The sequence below is a fragment of the Sturnira hondurensis genome, unplaced genomic scaffold, assembly GCF_014824575.4.
Source record: "Sturnira hondurensis isolate 20B ecotype Veracruz unplaced genomic scaffold, ASM1482457v3 Scaffold0018337, whole genome shotgun sequence".
Classification (NCBI taxonomy): Eukaryota; Metazoa; Chordata; class Mammalia; order Chiroptera; family Phyllostomidae; genus Sturnira; species Sturnira hondurensis.
Genome location: NW_028090968.1, coordinates 3723065 through 3743931, shown reverse-complemented (window position 1 = coordinate 3743931; position 20867 = coordinate 3723065). Strand labels below are relative to the sequence as shown.

The window sequence follows — 20867 nt, the reverse complement described above, 5'->3', positions numbered from 1 at the left end:
CCAACTACAACTCTCTCCAAATGGAAACATTAAGGAACAAAGCAATAGAGCTTAATTCTTCAAACACTTCACCAATGGAAATCAGTTGGTTGCAGGGTCATGGAAAATGAACTTTGATATTATGTTAATTCTCCTCCCCTCAGTGTACCCTTGGAACAAGAATCTTATACTCTTAAGATTCTTAAATGTTCCTTTGCAACAGATTTAACTTAAGAAGCAGGACAATATGGCAAAATCTATTTGGGGGTGGGGGGAGTATGTAGGCCATAAAAAGCACACGTTAGGGCTTTCAGGTCTATTAGATTGGCCAAAAGCCCATTTGGTTTTCTATTTTTCTGTAAAATTAAAAACACAACTTTAATTTTCACCAATAATTTTATTGATTAGGATATTTTGAGTATGTTGGCTATCTCCCGCTATTGGCTTCTAGTGGGTAGCAGCCTGGGGTGCTGCTAAACATCTTCCAATGCATAAGACAGCCTCACAACAAAGAATTATTTGGCCACAGTGCCAATAGTACTGAGAACCTTTGCAAACCACTTTTGACATGTTCAATCAATCATAGCACCTTCTCCATACACTGCACAAATCTTTTGTTTTTGCATTTCAGTTGCTTTTTTACCTTTCTTGAAATAACAAAGCATAAGTTGTTTATTTTCTTCCATTTTCGATATTAAAATGGCTATACATAAATTCACCAATTTTGATTTTTTTAAAAAATAAATGCTGATATGATAACTATCACAATACCATATAACACAATTGTTTCAAGTTAAGTCAAAGACAACTAAGCACTACTAGAGCTACTGTACAAAAAATAAAGAAACTTTTTGGCCAACCCAATATTTTGCTCAAAGAAAAAAAATCAATGTATGTCCTCATTTCATTATTAAATAAGGCCTTTCTTTAACACAAGGTTAATTTTCATTTAAGTAAATGAAGATGTAAAAAATTGATCTGCTCAGACTTCACTTGGAGATGCCAGCAGAGTAGGCAATAAATAAAGTGGCAGAAGAGAATGTAGAATGATGGAAGCTCTTGGCAGAGAGCCTAGGAGAAGCATGCTTTTCACACACTGGAGGTCAAACTCAGGCTACAGTAATACTTATAATATCCATATATAACACAAAAGAAAAGGCCATTAATTTTATCCTTTTCAACTTCAAGCACTCCTGTTTCTCTTTGTCCAGTTTTATGATCTTCTGGGCTTATCCCCAAGAGGCTGAGAACTCTTAAAAAAATAATGAGAGTCAATCCACTTAACTTCATGAACTACTTCATTTTATTAAGAGTGCATATTGATCCAAAGTGATAGCTAGCTACCTAGGAATCAGAAATGGGCAGTTGCAAGGAATCTGCCCAAGACTTTTGGGAATTCCTGATTCATGAATACTATTACTAGGCCATATAATTTTCCCTATAAAGTGCAGTGAAATGGAAATGAAAACCATTTTGCACAAATAAACAAGTAGCTGTCATTTCCTGAGAGTTTCCACATGCCGTTAAGCAGGAAATAGAAAGCCTTGTTTTACAGTAAGCTTCTAGTATGTGATTCAGCCAAAAGAGAAATTATTGCACATGACAGGCTCTGAAAAAAATTTTATTCTCCAAGATCCATCTCATACTTATCCACTTATCTCCATCTCTATTACCCCATCCAAGTCCAACCACTGTAATCTTTCCTCTTGGAGAACTGTACACCTTCCTGATTGGTCCCCTCCTTCCAATGTTGTCACCCCTTTCATTGTCTTGACAGATAGGTTCAGTGACCTTCCACATGGCCATGTTTTATGCTCTTCTTCTTCCTACTGTATGTTGAAGAAAACCTGAAATACTTACCATAGTCAATAGCCTGTCTTTCTGATCCATCTTATACCACTGTCCAACCCTCTCACTTACATCTTCTCTGTTTCTTATGCATATCAAGATTTATTTAGTATCAAACCCTTTGTATTTGCTGTTCCCTCTGCATGGAATGCTTTTCCCTCAGTTTTTCTCATGATTGAAATTTTCCCATTCTTTAAGTCTCAGCTCAAATGTCATCTCTTCCAAAAGTTCTTCCCTGCTTGACCATCTTACTTAAGTAGCATCTCCATGCCATCACTTCACTTTGTTTTTTTTCCTTCTTGAGATTTATTACAATCTGTGATTATTAATTCATGTGTTTAAGTATCATCTACACAACTAAATTCTCAGCTCCATTAGGGTCAGTACGTTTCTAGCCAATTTACCAAATTACTCCCCTGCACCAGCACAGGGCCTGGTACATAGTACCCACTCAACCAATAGTCACCAGATAAATGCATGAGTTCATAAACAGCACAAACTCTGATTCTGCAAGGGTAAAGACCTGCTCTATTCATCACCCACTGAAAATTGTCTCAGGTGCCACTCTGCTGGAGACCTCCTTACTGGTTTGTTGCATTACCTTTTAGTGAAGACCTGGCAATTCTGCCATTTAGACACAACATGGTTTTTCATGGCATTTTTACTATGTTTGGTTTATTGGAGATAGTTTATATAGTAATCACCACTTTTCAGTGGTGAAGCAGTGGAGGATTAAAATAAAACCAACTTTCTAATAGATTCCCATCACCTGTTGTCAGTCTCCAATGCTGAATCTTCCAAGGGAAAAGAGTATGTGGCAAATTAAAGAGCTTTGTTTTTGAATAACTGTTTTTTGAAGACATGTTGTCTTCTACAATCTCAAGCCATTTTTCAGGAAAGAGATTTGGTCCTGGCATCTTTCTGATATACCATCCACTTAGAATTTATGGTGCAATGAGAAAAATTCTCTCAAAATGATGCAATGTGTTTATGTAGTTGACATGAATATTGGTTTGTGTGGGAGTCTCTTAATAAGTTATAGCCAATGAGTGCCTTCCAATTCAATTTTCTATCTACTGATTGCCATTTTATCAAATAAAAAGGTCACTCACTGTCAAGAGGAAAATATAACTCTTTGAAGAGGAAAATATGACTCTTTGAAGAGGAAAATATAACTCTTTGAAGGAAAATACCATTTAACAATTATATTTATTGTAAAATGAATGCAACTATGATTCAGTACTCTGGAGAATATTCTTTAACTGGATTCTATAAAGCCATTTTCTTACATAGTCAAAAGTTGAGATTTAGTACAATTTTAAGATTTCTTTTGACACAGATAATTAAAATTAATTGCCAGAAAAACTTCTTCAAATCTGCTTTTTCACCATATTGAGTATCAGTAGTTTTCACTTAACAACTATGAACTCCACATTATAACAAGATGAAGTGTCTCATTTTATTTTATCCTTCTTTTCAGATAAAATAATAAGTAATATCAATGACCCAGAACTATTTGTACAATAGTTCAGCAAGCAAATAGGGGATAATGTGTTCCAAGTCTGAAATAGTAACTGAAAGCAAATGAAATAGCATCACTGTTGAATAATGTTTATGAAGGCATTCTTACCTTTCCCTTTAGCTAAGTTTCTGTTGTATCCAACAGGACTGAAGTATTCAAAAACGAAAACAGCTATGGCAGACACAATGAGCAGCATCACAAACATCATCACCCAGACAGAGGCGCTGAATGGTTCTGCAGAGAAACAGGAGACCTGGTCAGTTCACTGTTCCTCACAGCCAGGGCCAGCAGGAAGTCCAGAGGCCCGCTGGCAGACTCACCGAGAAACTTTCTCTAGTGCAAATCTGATCATTCAAAAGGAGCTAGTCATTGTTCACTTGTACATTTGAACTATTCTTTATTTCACAAAATATTTGAGGTACTTTATAAGACTGTACAGAATAGAACAAAAATAGAGAAGAGCATATGACATTTTACAAATCAGGTCAAGGATAATGAAAACAAAATAGAATGGTAATACCAGGGGAGGAAGCTAGAATGAAAATAAGGAGGCCACAGGGTTCTATATAATCATAGAATCATCCAGGGAACTAAAGCTGGGAAGAAACAAGGCTAGACTCAAATAGTCAACCGTCAGGCTCCAGCCAATGAGCATGGATTTAAATTGTTGTTTTCACTCATTTTTATGTGCTGGAGGGATGATGTGCAGGATATTCCAGAAGTAGTGTGACAATTGTGACCTGTTAGAAAAGGATCATAATAAAGGGGGTGGATAGGAATATTGGAAAGTCCGGTCTGCCACCACTGCTAACACACTCTCCATCTCACCTTCTGCTCCAGACAGATGAGATCTACACAGTTTTAGGCTTTTGTTGATATTGGTAATGGGCTTGAATGCAACTGAAAAGTCATTTGAGGACATTCCCATGTTAATTCAATGAGAAGGCATCACTTAAAGAGCAGAGGGGATGAAGAAATAAATTGATACATGATTATTTTCCCCAAAAGTAGTTTCCACCAGTTCATTTTCATGTGGAGGTCACAAGAGGGCAGACTAAGTCACAAGGTTCTAAATGATAGAACACTCTAAAAAGGTAAGCGATATAGAAAATAACATCTCTATTCAATCTGATTGAGGCTATGCAAATGAGCTGAATGGAGCCATTTATCTGTGTATGACATAGATTTGCTAGAAAATCAACAGGGGTTAAAATTTTTCAAAAAATGAATATACAGAGTGGGACCAAAGTAGGTTTCCAAGTTGTTCAAATGGAAAACACAGTAATTAATAAATAATAATACAAGAATAAACTGTGTTTTACTTACTTACAACTGTAAACCTACTTTTGGCCCAGACTGTATCTGTACCTGAATGCATCATTTGAAAAGAAAGTGCCCTGGGACAACAATAAGTCTATAATCCTTTTCATCATAAGCAAACACTTTCTGAGAGTAAAGTGAAAGAAGCCTAATGATACCTCTTGAAGAGCAGACATTTTATTATTGTTAAATTGTTTTTCTGATGGAGCTAGTAATAATCATAAAGAACTAGGCTGATAGCAGTCCACCTTACTAAAGTCTGTGACTACCTAATACAACTAGAGGCCATCATAAACTCCCATATAATGAGATTAAGATATAACAATAAAGTAATATAGCTGAAGCTTTAACTGTTTCAGATCATTTTAAAACTGGACAGAATGCTTTAGAATGCAGTTTTGACAGTGCAAATATGTTAAAAAGCAACAGGTAACACAGAAAACTAATGCAAGATAAGCCCGAAGAAATCAACAAGACAACTGAAAATTAGCTAAATTTAGCTTAAGTAATAAGTAATATTATATCCCTAACATCATAGCAATTTGGTAATGAGGTGTATTCATTACACAATGAAGGAGAAATAAATGAGTAGTTGAGATATTAAAAATTACTTAATATTCAAGAATAGAGATGTTTAATTAATTCTCCAAGTTGGTATACTAATGGCACAGTGTGTCTTACCAGACAAGGATCGTTGTGAGGAGCAAATGAACAAGTACATAGGAAATATTTGGTAGTATGTGCTGCACACTGTATACATGTAACAAATTAAATAACTGTTTGATTCTAGTTACTGGTGGTAAGGGATGCTGTTCAGGGTCCTGTAAAAGGCATCCTTGTTTTTAAAACATGCATACTTACTTCTCTTAAGAACTTCCTTTTCTCTACAGGTTGTGAGAAAATATGATAAAAATATTAGGGGAAATCCTTATTGAATTCTTCTATTCCCATGTCAGAACCTATAAACCTGAAGTGGGCTTCATTTGGCAGTTGATTCATCCTAGTCACTAACTGGTCAGAAAATCAGGTAGAAGCTGAGCAAGCAAGTGATGCCAGATGATTTCTAACCTGCCGGGGACAACATCTACCTTTTGACCTGTGAACACACTACAGACCTAAAAGGATTCTGCTGCAGTATTCTGATTTTAGTAAGTTTACATTAGGTACCTATTAGTGCCCTGAGGTTTGCTATTGTCAAACATTATACTTTATGTGCATGTGCACACATACACACAAACCCCCCACAACAAAGAAAAGCATCAGAACAGTGGTAAAGCACTATCTATAATGTCTAAGGAGTGACCCAGAATTTGGGTAGCTCTGGATTACATCCTCCACTGGTTTAAAACAGATGCAACATTTCTCCACGAGGGAATGTCAATCTATGAGACTCCAGGTCAGCATTTCTTTCAATCAAAGAATACAACCTGCTTAGAAAGTCTTTAGAATTAACTGAATGGAAATATTGCAAAAGATGTCATTTCTGTCCTTGAAGAGTCACTGGTTACATTTTTACACAAAAACTCAGTGGCATTACCTATAAGGGTTTCTGATGTGAGTTAATGGGGTTTGCAGAGAAGAGAGAATAGGAAATAATGAAGAGCTGTGCAATCAGATTTTGAATGTTTTGGCTCTTCCAGATGACTGAGCCAGTGAATGGAAAGAATGTAGCTTAGCACGGTTCATTATGACTTTGGAAACCTGCAGATAATGACCGTAAATAAAGGGGTGCACAGTCAATCGAATAGGGATGTAATTTAGTGAGTAGGAAAAATATTAAGCCTACTGTGTAGAAACAGCTTCAAAAATAGTTTCACCTACCTACAAATTATTTTATTTTATTTTATTTTAAAATACAGTCGAAAGAGTAGGGGGGAAAGGAAGCTTGGCCAAATTTAGCAAAAATGCTTGACTTTTATGAAAATATTATACTAATGAAGATAAGATAAAAATCTAGAGAGACTGGGTTGAGGCCAGATTCAATATCAGTGACCCATTTTTATGAAACAAGCCAATCAATATTTTTTCTCTCTGATTGAACTGGGAAAAAAGTTCTTTCTAGCTCACTAAGAAGATATGTGGAAAATTTGTGAAAAGAAACAGATCTCTTTCCATAAATTCACTTCCTCCAAACTTTTCTGAACCTTCAGGGATAAAGATCTCTGTGAAAGGGTCTCATAGGAAATAGGAGGGGGGAATGACTAGGAGTGACTAATAATTATTAAGATTCTGCACATGTTGCATATATGGATCAATGGGTTGTGTATTTCATGGTATAATGGGGCTCCTTTCTTAAGACATGGGCATTGTTATCAATTTCAGACAAAGGCACAAAAGGAACATAATGAAGTGTGAACTTGTTAAGGTATATATTATGCCAACAAAGGTTATAACATTTGAAGCAAGGGGTGCAAAATCATAACTTAGTGAGTGGAAAGGATTTCAATAGCTTAAACAAATTATTGAAAATGAATATAGTAAATCCATGTCTCTCTCACAGTATCTAAAACTTTGTTAGTCAACATTTCACTCAAGAAAATAAAGCATAAAAAGTTTCATTGGATGCTGACAAACAAGTAAATGAAGACAATGGAGGAATAAGATGATAGGCCTGAAGTTGGTGTCCACAAATTGGCTCTGGTCTGCAGTTTGAATTCTCTAATAGACAAAGGGATTTTTATCTTAAAAAATGCCATAAATTTAGTTGATCTTAATCTGTTTTCCCCCTCTTGTACAGTTTTCTTCTAGGTGTCAATATTTATCTTAACCTCCCCAAATTTGGGAGAAACACTAATAGGGGAATGTCAAAGGGAAGTTAATATAAATCCTGTGATCTTCAAGATAGCCACTATCAAAAAATATTTATGCTAGCCAAATGCTCAACACAACATTTTCCTTTAAAAAAAATGCTTGGCTATGTATGTTCCATGCAGTTTTAACTACTCTAGCCAGATTACCGAATGCATTTACACTGATAGTGCTAAAGAAAACTAGATGATAGAAAATACAAATTGACTTTGCCTAACAACAATTCTATGAAAAACATAAATCTATAGAATAGTTGAGAGGAACATAAATAGAATTTCCTGCTTTGTAAGCCATTCAGCTTAAAGGATAGTCACATTTAAAATATGACTCTATTAATCTTAAATCAGTATATATTCTTCAGACTACTTCTATTTTGTTTATTAGAGCACTGGTATAAATCATTGTTCAGTCATCATTATTTTCACTCCTATACCCAGTAAATAAGTGACTGTCATCCTACTGAGGGATGGAGGATGGAGATGTGGATGTTCAATAACAGATTAGGGGCTGATTTAAATTAACTGTGGACAGGTAGGTTTATTCTTTAAATGTCTTTAAGGCTCTAATAAATATGTCTACTCATCTACATTCTACCCAGTCAAGACCAGTATGTGATTGTGTTTTCAGTAGATTTTTCCCAGTTAAAGATAAATTAGAGTGGTTGGGAAAAATAGAGACAATTGTACTTGAACAACTATTTTTTAAAAAAGATAAATGAAAGATATTAACTGAGGGGGGAAAAGTGAATTGGGATAATTCAAATGTGACATGCTTTGGAATATGTTGATGTGGTTAAATGAAACTGAACCAGTTCCTATCTAGATTCCATCCTTTGAGCAAGCAAGATAACATACCCATAATTCATTATAGGAAAGTAATAGAGACTATGAAGTTCAAATACCTAGAAAAGCAGATGGTGACACAGTGCCATTGCTTCTTGAAACCATGACGCTAATTCCTGTCTCCACAAAGGGCACAGAGAAGTCCACCACCTCAGAACGTTCCTCATTGATGGTGAGTGAGCCAACTGCCATGACTGCCCGCTGATAGACCACCTGGATATAAGGCAAGAAAGCACAGCACTTTTATTCATCCTCCTCACATCACTGAGGCCCTCAGGCCCTAAGTCTGAATGAGGAGAGCCCGTGAGATGAAAAGATAACTTACTTCACCAATCATTCCATTCCACACATTGTTAACTTTTTTGCCATGCTTCCCATTAGTAACCAGGTAAAGGTCATAGGTAAACTTCACAGTTCTGGAGAGCTTCTTTAAGATATCGATGCAGAACCCCTTGCAGCATTTTTTAACATTCATTCCCTCGTTGGTTGAATTACTGTGGAGAAAAAATCCCAAGACCATAAACTATTAGTACCAGAAAATTTGTTCACAATCATTAGCTACGCTCTTCTGCTGTTTTTCACATGGGAAATTGCAGCTCAAATTGAGGAAGTGGTTTTTCCAAGGGTATGTAGTGAGATTATGACAGCAAAAGTAGAAAGTGTTCTTAATTATGAGAGTGATCATGACAACGGCTAACATTTATTGAGTAATTGCTATTGGCTATGCACTGTGCTAAATGCTTTGTACTAATTATTGGCTTAATCTCCATGACATTTCCCTTAATTAGGTAGTATTTTTATCCCTATTATGTGCTATAGTTACTGTCTCTTATTTTTAAAAGTTTATCACATATATAACCTCTTTAGACAAGAGTTTAGTTATTTGATCTTAACTGAACTATAAAAACTTACTAGAAAATAGAAGAGGATGTGCTATTCACAGGTGAAGAGTTGTGCTGCATCCTATCATTGCAGAAAGGGGTTTGCAAACAGAGGGACAAAGTAAGGGTGACTGGCTTAGAAAAGGCACTTTCCTTACTAAGAAAAAACACTTCAGCTAATAATCAGGAGATGTGAGGTTTACTCCATGTTTGAGGCCACAGATTTAATGTCTCACGATTGAGTCATCTGTCCAAGGAAGGCTCACTCATTCACAACACTTTCCCTCCCTCCCTACATGGCAGGAAGTATAAAATGTGACACTACCAAAGAGCAATGTCCTTCATCAGAAAAAAAAGGCTCTATTAAAATAGAGAGTGTTTTAAAAGCTGTCTCAAAAGCTATCATAATCTACCCAGGTTACATCCATTGCTTTATGCAAGCCACTTTGCTTTATCTACCTGACCAAGTCATACTCAAAGGCCATCCACAAGAAGTCATAAATGCCTTTAAAAGAAAAGGAGGCATGTAGGAAGATTGAGACCTCTCTGGACAATACACCTGATTCCACCTTGCACTTGTGGATTCCTTCTGCTTTTGAGTCACATATGTCATGAGATATGTGCTCTAGTGGAATATTTCATTGTTGGCACATCTACTCATCAAACTATTACCTGAGCACTAAAATGAGAACTCCAACATCATAATAAGAAAATACCTATGTTTCCACATGGTATGAAAATTAGGTTACATAGTGATATATACAGAATGATCATAGCTATATAAAAACAGATGAGCTTAGGAAATATCTGAATGGAAAAGCAATAAAATATGAAGCATAGCTATTTTTGAATGGTCAGACATGATTTTTTCATGTTCATATTTTTAGCCTCCCCCTCACCAAATTGTATGTAGTGAGTATATACTACATACATAACTGGATACATACACATCAATCATCTTTGCTATAGAGCTACACCTATACCCATGAAAATAAATAGATTTGATAATATAACTGTGAGTAATGAAAGTGGGTTGCACAATGAAATCTTTGTTTCAGTGTTTATCTTGTCTCAGGATCACAGATCACCTATTCTGAATTGCTGTCTTCACCATTGCCCCCTTCCTAGCCTGTCCCCAGTCTCTGCTCAACCAACTTGCTTCTGCCAGCCAGACCACCATGGAGACTTTATTTCTAGCCTAGAGGCTCAATAACCTCCTCTAACCCTGTGACTCTCAGCTTGAGGGGCATGGGAGGCTACATTTCTATACATTTACATATGATGATCGGTGAACTAAACTCTATAGTGTAATAGGTAGTAGGTATCTTCCCAATTCCCACCAATCTCACAGAGCAGAAGGGGTCAGGCTGGAATTACAACTGCTATAAGCACATTACATTAATGGCATTTCCAAATATGACTTCATTCTTGGTAACTGTGGCTCTAAAAAAATGTGTCAAAATCAAATTCTCTTTCTTCCTGGCCACTATAGGCCATGCATCAATGTGTCTTCTCTACCTCTTGCCATTTGTGTCTTCCTCGCTCTCTGTTCCTTTGCTTCTTTTATCACAGCCTCTTCCTTCCCTTGGTCAAGATTCTTAGAAGAGTTTGGACAAGAGGTACAAATGCCTGAGGTTTAAGATTCAGGGTCACAGGCATGTAGTGACCTATATGATTCTTTGGCTTTACTGGGCACCTCAACCAGTTTATAAGTTAATTATGCCCCCATGTCCTCTAATACTAAGTTATTTCTAGATACTAAGTCACTGATGCATTTTTGCCCAACCAGCACCCACTGAGTATTTATTCTGTGCAAGACATAGCGCTAGTCCCTGGGGTCACAGGACGAAGAAGACACGCAGCAAATGCAGCATTTGGATTTATCGTGGGGGTTATGGAAACAACCAGTTTGTAATGGGGAACTTGTAGTTGGTTCCTATCACAGCCCATGTGTGTGTGTGTGTGTGTGTGTGTGTGTGTGTGTGTAGGGGTATGAATTAACTACATAGACATCTGAGAAATGGTGCAGCTGTATTCTCTCTCAGCTCTGCCCTATCTCCCAAAATAAAGGGTGACTCATAAAAACATATATATAAGGAAGAGGATCCAAGAAATCCAATTCTTCAGCTCCATGGTTTTCTAGTGTGGCCAGTGGATATGAGCATGGCCACACTGGTCAGACAGAGCAGCTTTCAGATCCTGAGTCTGCTGCTAACAACCCTGAAAACTCGGGTGAGTCTCTTCAGTCACAGCCTCAGTTTGCTTGTTTGTAAATAGAGAAGGCTGACACTCACTTTGTAGGATAGTTGAGAAGATAAAATAAAGTATCTAAAGCACCCTCACATAGGCACTTAAAATATATATCTGCTCTCTGTTCACCAATGATTTGACAGTTTGGGGGATGGATAGTATGGCCATTTCTCTCTACAGAGCAAGGCCAGATAATTTCTCCTTAACAATTTTCTCTTCATGCCTTAACATTCAAATAGTAGGCTAGAAGAAAAGTGAGGTTTCTCAGCTCATTTCCTATTACCTATGTTTGTAGAAGGCCTTTGTGTGCCCTCAAGACTCCACCATTTACCAGGAGTGAGAAACAAAGGGTCTTCTCTGGAAGAATATCACCAAGAAAACACATACACTGTGTTATGTAACAGAAATCTTTTTTGGAACCAATCAGCCTGCCCCAAGGACATTACCTCTAAGAAATTCAATTGATCCAAGCTGCATTCTTGTCGGGATTAGTGGATCCTAGTAATTTTCTTTGTTCTCAGGTAAAACAAAGACTAATGTCATCTAGATGCACAGTAAATTCTTTATGTCTCCAAATGGCAAAAGGAAAGATGCAAGTCACCACCTTTCATAGGAACCAAAAATGTGAATTTCAATATGTCCATCTGTTTAAATTCTCCAGTGCAAGTCATTTCTTTCAAAAAGAGTAATATACTTGGGGGTTCCTTTTCTCCATACAAATGTGACTCAATAATTGGTGATTTATTGTTTTTAGCTCTAACACTTCTGATTTTAAAGACTAATCATGAAGCACAAGAGGCCCTTACTTACTGATTGAAATAGAAAAGGCACTATCATAAGGGGGGTGACCTGTTTAGGTTATACTATTTGTTTTGTGCCAGCCACTCTGCTTTCTTAATCTGTCCAAGTTCTGCTCAAAGATCACCCCCTGAAATCAAAACTTCCTTTGACAACTTTCCCATTGTTTCCCCAGCTCATCACCCTGTAGTGCTGCTCTAGGCTTCCATCTGTTTCCAAAACTCATCAATCTCCTTCCTGCTTCAGGGCCTTTACTTACACCTGCTGTTCCCTCTTCCTGGGAGGCACTTTCCCCCAGTTCTTTCCATGTTTGGCTCTTTCTCATCCTTTGTCACCTTAATTCTTACCTGTGTGAGCTAAAGGAGCCCTGCATACCTTCAACTACCCTCTTGTCATACCACCTTCTTTACATCCTGCACTAGGTTTATCATAACGTGGAGTTGCTCTGGTCCTTTATTGGTTGAGTTGTTTTTACTTGTTTATGCTCCATGACTGCAAGATCTTTGTCTTCTGTGTTCCCTGTCTGTTGCTGTGTCCCTTGAGACAAGCACTTTTGCCTAACTCATACACTGTGCTCAACATGTATTTATTTATTGACCAATCTACTCAAAATTTCAATTCCAAAGAGGCTGACAACTCCAAAAAGGCTGATCATTATTTGTTGAATAATCTACTCAGAATTTCAGCTCTGAAATGGCTGCTTATTGATAACAAAATTTTCTCCAAACCAAAATGTTCCTTCAAAATATATTTAGCAATCATATTTTTAAAAAATTATCTTTATCCCAAGAGCTGAGCTCTGGGGATTTGCATCTTGTATAATAACTGAGGTTGGAATTTGTAATGTGGGAGAGGAAAAGTATCCTTTACTCAGCTGTTCAAGCATCTTCCATATCCGTAGGTCATGTTCTGTGCTTGATGCTGGGGGCACCAAAATTAATAGGTCATATTCCTTATATTTAGGCAGCTAATACTCCAGGGGAGAATACAGACAAACTATAAGCCACAAAAATGGTGACAGAGATAGAGTGGAAAGGACTCGATGTTTGTGTCCCCTCAAACTCCTATGTTGAAATCTAATCCTCAGTATGATGGTATTTGGAGGGGGAACTTTGGGAGGTAATTCAGTCATGAGGGTGAAGCTCTCATGAATGGAATTAGTGCTCTTATAAAAAAAAGACAGGAGAGCTTTCTTTCCTCTCTGTCACATGAGAAAAAGATGATAAGCAGAGGGTCTCATCTGACACTGAATCTGCCAGCACCTTGATCTTGGATTTCCAGCCTCTAGAACTAGAAAAAATAAATGTCTGCTTTTTAAGCCTCATAGTCTGTGATAATTTGTTATAGTGGCCTGAACTGACTAAGACACAGAGATGTATCCAGAGTACTGTGGAAGTAGGGAGAAAGAACCCGAGTTCGGGAGGGAGTGGTTAAGACTTAAAGGACAAATAAGAATTAGGCAGGTGAAAGGAGGTGATCAGAAAATACTCAGAAAGAAAAAAAGAAAGTAGATTTCCATCTAACTGTAGGCCTTTTCCTTTAGTAAATCCCCAACAAGGGTGGTATTTTTTGTTTATGTTTGTATTAGCACAGACTATAATCAGGGCCTTGGACTTAGCTATAGCTAAGAATGTTCAGCTATATATAACTATAATGCTATAGCTGTATGCTTCTCTAAAAGGTTTATACATTAGGGAAAACCCTTCACCAGAGGCTCTGATAAAAAAAAGTCAGTTCTTTCTTCAAATGTAATAAGAGAGGAAATGACATAGATGCAATGTTTGCTTGTCACTGGTGAGCTAGGGAATGGCCAGGAGATCAGGTCCACCATGGTCTCATCAGTATGCCATTCATAAGGTGTATGTTGATCCCCAAATGGAGAGGGGTTTTAGAACTTTTTGAAAAATTTGGCTCCAGGAAATATAAAAGAGATGAAAGTTAGTGGAAGGTGCAGGGTTAAAGGAGGGGGACAGCCAGAAACATGCAGAGAAAATCATTGTTTAAAGAAAAATTGAAAGACAGGGTTGATTTAGCATAACGGCTAACAATCTGGACCAGTGTTTGAGTTCTGCCTTTTCCACTTACAAGCTGAATGGCTTTAAACATGTTTCTTAATCTTTCCATAACTCAGTTTGTATCCTATTAAAAATGTCGTAATCACTTACCTGTACTGCTATTATTGAAATTAAATAATGCAAACCACTTGGAGTAGTTCTAATTTAGTATTTTTTAAAAATCTATTATTATATCTATTGTAATAAGGTATACTTTCTATTATATTTTATTATTTTATAGGTTTTGTTATTATCAATGATACATGCCATTTTAAATGACTGGGCACATTAAACTGACAGCACTCCCGACTCACTTGATTTTGATGAACTTCCGACACGGTACAGTGTTCCTCACACACGTCTCGGTCAGCGGGTCTATGTCTTCCACAATGACAAAGGGGGCCTCCTCTAGGGTGACAATGCTCAGGTGGTTGTCATCTGGTTCACAGTCCGAAAAGGACTTGTACCTTGGCCACACAGCATGCCGCAGGCTCAGGGTCTGGTTCTCCCACTTGCCCACCTGCATCATAAAGACAAAAAGACAGGTCTATGTTTTCTTGCACCACTGACTTCTAGAAATACAAGTCTCTGCCCATAAGAGGAATGGAAGAACAACCCATCCACCTTAAGGGTTTTTTTTTGTTATCTACTTCCACATACATATCTGCTTTCATGCTAAGAAAAATGGGGACAAAGAGAGAGAACATAGTGTGTGCGCTCTCTCCACACTGATTAAATCATGAGGGTTTTGCCTAAGCACTGATACTTTTAGAGGTCCCCAGGTGACTCCAAAGTCCTGTTGGATTTCAGGATCCCTGATGTCGCGAAAACAGCACCGACTTTTAGAATCAGAGGGATCTGGGCTTGAGTTCCCAATTCTGCTGCTTATTTGGTATACAATCCCAGGCAAATTCTTAGTTGGTCTCTCATCCATAAATAGGAACAATTCTACATACTTGCTAAGGATGTTGCAGGAATTAAATAAGGCAATCTGTGAAAAGCATATAGCACAGTGCCTGGCCCAGAGTCAGGATCACATACTTTTCCTTTTAAGTATAGAATAAAGGCAGTAAAAAGGAGGCAGATTAAACAAAACAAGTGCTATAAAAAGAAAAAGAAGAGGGGGGAAAGGAAGATGGAATAGAGGGAAGACTAGGGGGAGAGATGACACAAGGGGACCAAGCAGGTGAGGAAGTTAGAACTATAACTTCAAGCTCAGATATGGTTCTATTTCAGTTGCAAATTAAGGGGAACTTTTATTAATACAGCACAGAGTGGAGACCTCTACTTAGTATACATCAACTCCTGTCAAAATGGAATTGATGTGTTCCTTCTGAGCAGCAGTTGGCATCGTAGTGAAATCAAATTGAAGGCTGCATGTTTTGAACCTTAATTTTATTTGACAGTTTGTTGGCACTGTTCACACGCACATGGGAGAAAGCTGCCCCCAGTATCGCACTTTCCCCATCCTCCTCCTCCTCCTATGTGCAATTGCTTGACACCACACGTCAGCTCTTTATTTGTAACACCAACTTCAAGGAAAACACCTCATCTGAAACGCTCAGTGCCAAGTCTAGGCTGGTCTGTGTTATATGACCCACTCACCTCTCCTGCTGGAACACATCACCAGAAATGAATCTCAGGCCCTTAAAGAGAATTCAGACTCTCTGAATACCAGAAGGGGTGAAGAGGTGGGGGAGAGAAGGCAGTCAGTGCTGTCTAAGATGACCTCATCGTTTGAACTGGAAATTTTTTGCTGCTTATAGAGGAATACTCCATGTGGCCAATTACAAAATTGTCTAGCTTCATTGGTACCTTCCTTTTCAAGATAGGAAGGGGAGTAGAGTAATTTGGTCAAACATATTCATGTACGCATGCTGTGATGTGCAACATAAGCTGGAGAGAATATCAAGCCCATCCAATTCTTCATCCTTTCAACACAGATTTATTGAACACCAACTATGAGCTGGCACCAGCCTGAGAATGGTGATGGATGAAAACAGAATGATTCCTTCCTTCTTGGTACAGTCATTTGGCTGCAGGTCAAAGATCAAAGCAATAATAGTAAATATGCACAGATAAAGAAATATCCAACTTTTTCTTTGGGGACGTTATATCAACTCCCCCCTTGTTTTTTTCCCCATAGGCTGAATAGTTCAGTGGGTAAGAGAATGGCTTTTGGAGTCAAACAGAACTAAGTGTTAATCCTGGCTTCACTTATTAGCTGAGTAGCCTCACGAAAGTCATTTAACCTCTCTGAGACTCACTTTGTCTTTCTATAAAATGTGGATAACAAGAGGATATGACTTTCAGGACTACAGTGATATTTGAATGAGCCAAAAATATACAAGAAGTATTAAGGACAGAACTTAGCACATAACACACATGGTAGCTGCTGTTATTGTTGTAGAAGGTATTTAAGATATAGCTCAAGTATCACATAATTTTCAAAGGCATTCCTATCTTTCCTGGTAATGTAGAACTTCACACCTATCTCCGCCATAGTATTTGATGCTACAATTGTAACAATGCCACTTTTGAGCGCTTCTGGGTTAAGAAATGTGCCAATATCACCACTTAGTTTAAACCTCCCAAATCCTAGATGGTGAGGATTATTATTCCAACTTCACAATTCAGAAAACTGAAGCACAGAGAGGTTGCATGGCTTGCCCAAACACATACGGCTAGTATGTGGTGGAACCAGAGCTATAGCATGGGGCTGTCTGAATCTAGAGGCATTTTCTTCCTTGTGCTTCTATTAATTGATCTTCATTAATCATATTATAACTCTAAGACCCTTCCTTCCTTCAGAGGCAACCCCTAGAGTCCCAACACTACATATATAGAGGCAAAAACTGTTTAGCTAGCCGATCTTTGGTGATATCATTGACCATATCACATACCCTACATAGTAGGAGGCAGGCGAAAGTTCCAGCCCAAGGCTGACTCATGGAGAGAAAGGTTGCAAAGGTTTATGAGTTCCCAGAGTGTAATAACTTCCTGAATCTTCTCTCTCTCCCTTTCCCAACATGTCTAAGTAAGCACCCATGAGTCAGCCAAGGAGGATGTAAAAACTTGATCAGGAGCTGAAGCTGCAGTGTAAACATTGCCCTAGATCCTGAGAGCTCTTACCTACATCTCTGAGTCTGACAGCCTCCTCTGATAGGCTACCATTCCAAACCCCCAATATCCCACTCTAAGATTTTATATACCATACAGGAGAGAATAGACATCCTTCACTTCCCCTTCCTATATCTCTATTTCAAGGAACTATAAATGAGTCTAGTGTTTGTAGACAGATTTAACAGAAATTCATTCATTTCATAGATACCAAGAACTGTATTAGACACTAAGGATACTATAGAGAAAACAACAAATTACTTGCATGGAATTTTTATACTCATTGGGAAGACACACATGGGTCAAGTAATCAGACAAAAGTATATATCATATAAAGTGGGAGAAAGAAAAACTGGGTCTATGAGAGGAAAGAGGGGAAAAGAAATCACAGAAGACTTCCTACAGGAGGAGGTATTCTGAGATCGCAAACCTAAATCGAATGGATGGAGAGTAAGAGAGAGTAGAGGAAGGGAGAGTATTCCAAGAAAGAAGGCTCAGAAGATGCAAAGCCTTGTTGGCTCTGTAAGGAGTTGAGATTTACCTTCAGAGTTAATATAGTCTGTTAACCAAAATGGAAAAAGATATATAGAAGTCATCATAAACAATTTCTGTACATTACCTGCCTAAAAGTGAAGATTCTTAGATTCCTCAATTTCGTTGTTTCTTTTTTTATTATGAAAAAATTAACTCATACAAAAGTAGAATGAATTTCTGTATTCTCATTATCTAGCTCCATTAATTACTAACTCATGTCCAGTCCTGTTTCATTTATACACCACACACTTTTCCCATATTAAATTGAAGAAAAACCCAGCCATCATGTCATTTCATTCATGAATCCTTAATTTGATTTAAATATCTATTCTCCATTTGCTTAATAACATTATATATCAACAATCTATGTGTTTATGTATTTGTTTCACTCATTATGTTATAATTCCCAGTCTAGCAGAGATTTTATATGTGTAGTGATTGATCTCTATGTCCCCAGCTTCTAAGTCAGGGCCTGGCTCAAGGAGGGACATAATGGATAGTTGTTGATGGGATGAATGAACATACAGTCAGAAAGTGCTAGTAGATTGATCAATGTGCCTTATGTGCCTCAGCTATGGAATCTTGCGTCCTAAGGAACAAACTATGCTCGGCCAATAAAAATTGTCCATGGGACTTTTGTTGGGACTATTAGAATAGGGTAGTCATGATAGAAGAACCAGTCAGTGATTAAATGTGGAGCTCAATAACGTTATGAAATAGAGAAAAGAGATCAATAAAGTTATGATGGCATGACTTGAACTCTTATAATAATAAAACTTGACATTCATTGGGCACTTATGTATTAGGCACCATTTTCAGTACTATTTTAATTCTTATAAACATTTTATACACAAGAAAAAGGTGAAGGCAGACAGTTTTTATCTCTATCATAATTTTTTTTGTACTTAAAAACATTCCCAAACAGACTGTGTGGAAAAGACAAAAAAATCTTTACCTTCAAAACAAACTGCATTTTGGTGATAAATCTTTTTTTTTTTCAGCAAGTATGCTGAAGTTTTGAGGACAAAGAAAAGTTATTTTGTTAAGAGAAATAGTTAAAGCAAAAATTAATTTTATAATTATTTTTTATCCCTTCTCATTAATAAAATTTAAATACAGTGTTTTTAAGACAGAGAATTGCTCTTTAGATCCTAGGAAGTGTTTTGTGAAAAGGCAGTGATTACTTCTTGAAATGTTCAGAGCAAAGATAATTTCAACTCCAGAAACTGACTCTTAAGTTAATATTTACCCCTTCATGTCTGGATAAATTCAGATATGTCAGGAGCTGTAAAAGGCTGGAAGAAATTAGGTTAATAGATATATGTGGCTTTCCTTTCAAAGAAATACAGAACATTTTATCTTATTTGATCTATTCATAAAATGCTTACAAGAGATGATTAAAATGACCTCATTCCTGGTCTCCTGGTCTCCCAAGCCACCCCCTAAAAACATATATCTAAACACCAAAATCACAGATTTACCCTGGCTCAAATCCTTCCATGGTGCATTCTGCCTACAGAGTCAAATCCAGACTCCCCTTTACATTAAAAGAACCTGTGCCCTGACTGGGTGGCTCAGTTGGTTGGAACATTGTCCACACACCAAAATGTTGTGGGTTTGATTCCCAGTCAGGGCAGATGCCTACATTTTAGGCTCAATCCCCAGTTGGGCCACACGTGAAAGGCAACTGACCAATGTTTCTCTTTCACATTGATGTTTCTCTCTCTCCATCCCCTCTCCTCCTCCTTTCTCTCTCAAATCAATAAACATACAGGTGAAGATTTTTTTTTAAAAAGGACCCTAATATATAGGTCCAACTAACCTCACCACACTCTTACTTACTATCACTATCACTTACTTACTATCTTACTATCACTCTCTTGAGCTCTTTCTCTCTCATATACTTTATACTTACTGTCACACTAAAACATGTGCACCTTCAAAACACACATACACTGATACCTACATATTCACATATGTACATATACACATGTATATATACGCATATATCACATACCTATGCATCACACATAAACCTGCACATAAACACACACCTACATACATATATTTGTACCTACTCAAACTCACAATACACACATACATACACTCACATCCACACACACATTCATAGCTACACATACACATGTATCCAGCACATGCATAAACTTATACCTCTACCCATTCATTCACACAAACACACACACACACACACACACACACACACACACACTGCTAAGCCACAACAATGCATCTAGTTTTCACTTCTCACCACACACCCTAAACGATAACCACTTCCCTGCTTTGCCTGCACTATTTCCTCTACCTTATCATCTCCACAGATTGAAATCCTATCCATTGTTTCCAGGTCCAGTGATCAAATATCACTTCTTCCATAGTAGCTTCCAACTATGAACCAGACCAAGGTAGTTGAGGTGTGGCTTGTTAAAGGTTCTATCTTTATCCACAGGGCAACTGAAGGGTGCAGAGGAGTAAGGGTGGGGATGACTGAAGTCTTTTAATCAGGGAAGTGATAAATCAATGACACATTAGAACACTTCTTCCCAATACAGTGCAAAGACAGGGCTTATGGCTAAGCAATTGTGAATGCAGAGAGGTGGGTTAGCAGGCAGTTGCATTAATCTGGATGATTCTGACATAGGGCCACACCAGTGAGGCCAGCATAGCTCATGAGATTGCAAAGTAGTAGAATCAATGGAACTTGAAGACCAATTTTATAATTGTATGGAAGTGGGGAGCAATGGCCCAGGTAGTGCTGAATTATGGTTCTGTTGAGTGTCCAGCCTGGCCAGGCTTCCACAACCCTGTGATCCACATCAGATATACTGTAATGTTTGCCCCCAAGCCAGTTGAATAAACGTTTGCTAAATTGAACTCGATTCAGACTGCAGCA

At 37.6% G+C, this 20867-nt stretch overlaps 1 protein-coding gene across 2 annotated transcripts in view; it reads right to left on the bottom strand.

Moving 5' to 3' along the window:
- GRIN2A (glutamate ionotropic receptor NMDA type subunit 2A) overlaps positions 1–20867 on the bottom strand; it is a 370947-nt gene that overhangs the window by 62636 nt on the left and 287444 nt on the right. For both annotated transcript variants that reach the window (XM_037069016.1, XM_037069017.1), the window contains 4 exons: positions 14617–14822; positions 8645–8813; positions 8379–8532; positions 3458–3583 (listed from right to left, as the gene is read on the bottom strand). In XM_037069016.1, the coding sequence (XP_036924911.1) occupies positions 3458–3583; positions 8379–8532; positions 8645–8813; positions 14617–14822 (655 nt within the window). The remainder of the gene's footprint in view (positions 1–3457; positions 3584–8378; positions 8533–8644; positions 8814–14616; positions 14823–20867) is intronic.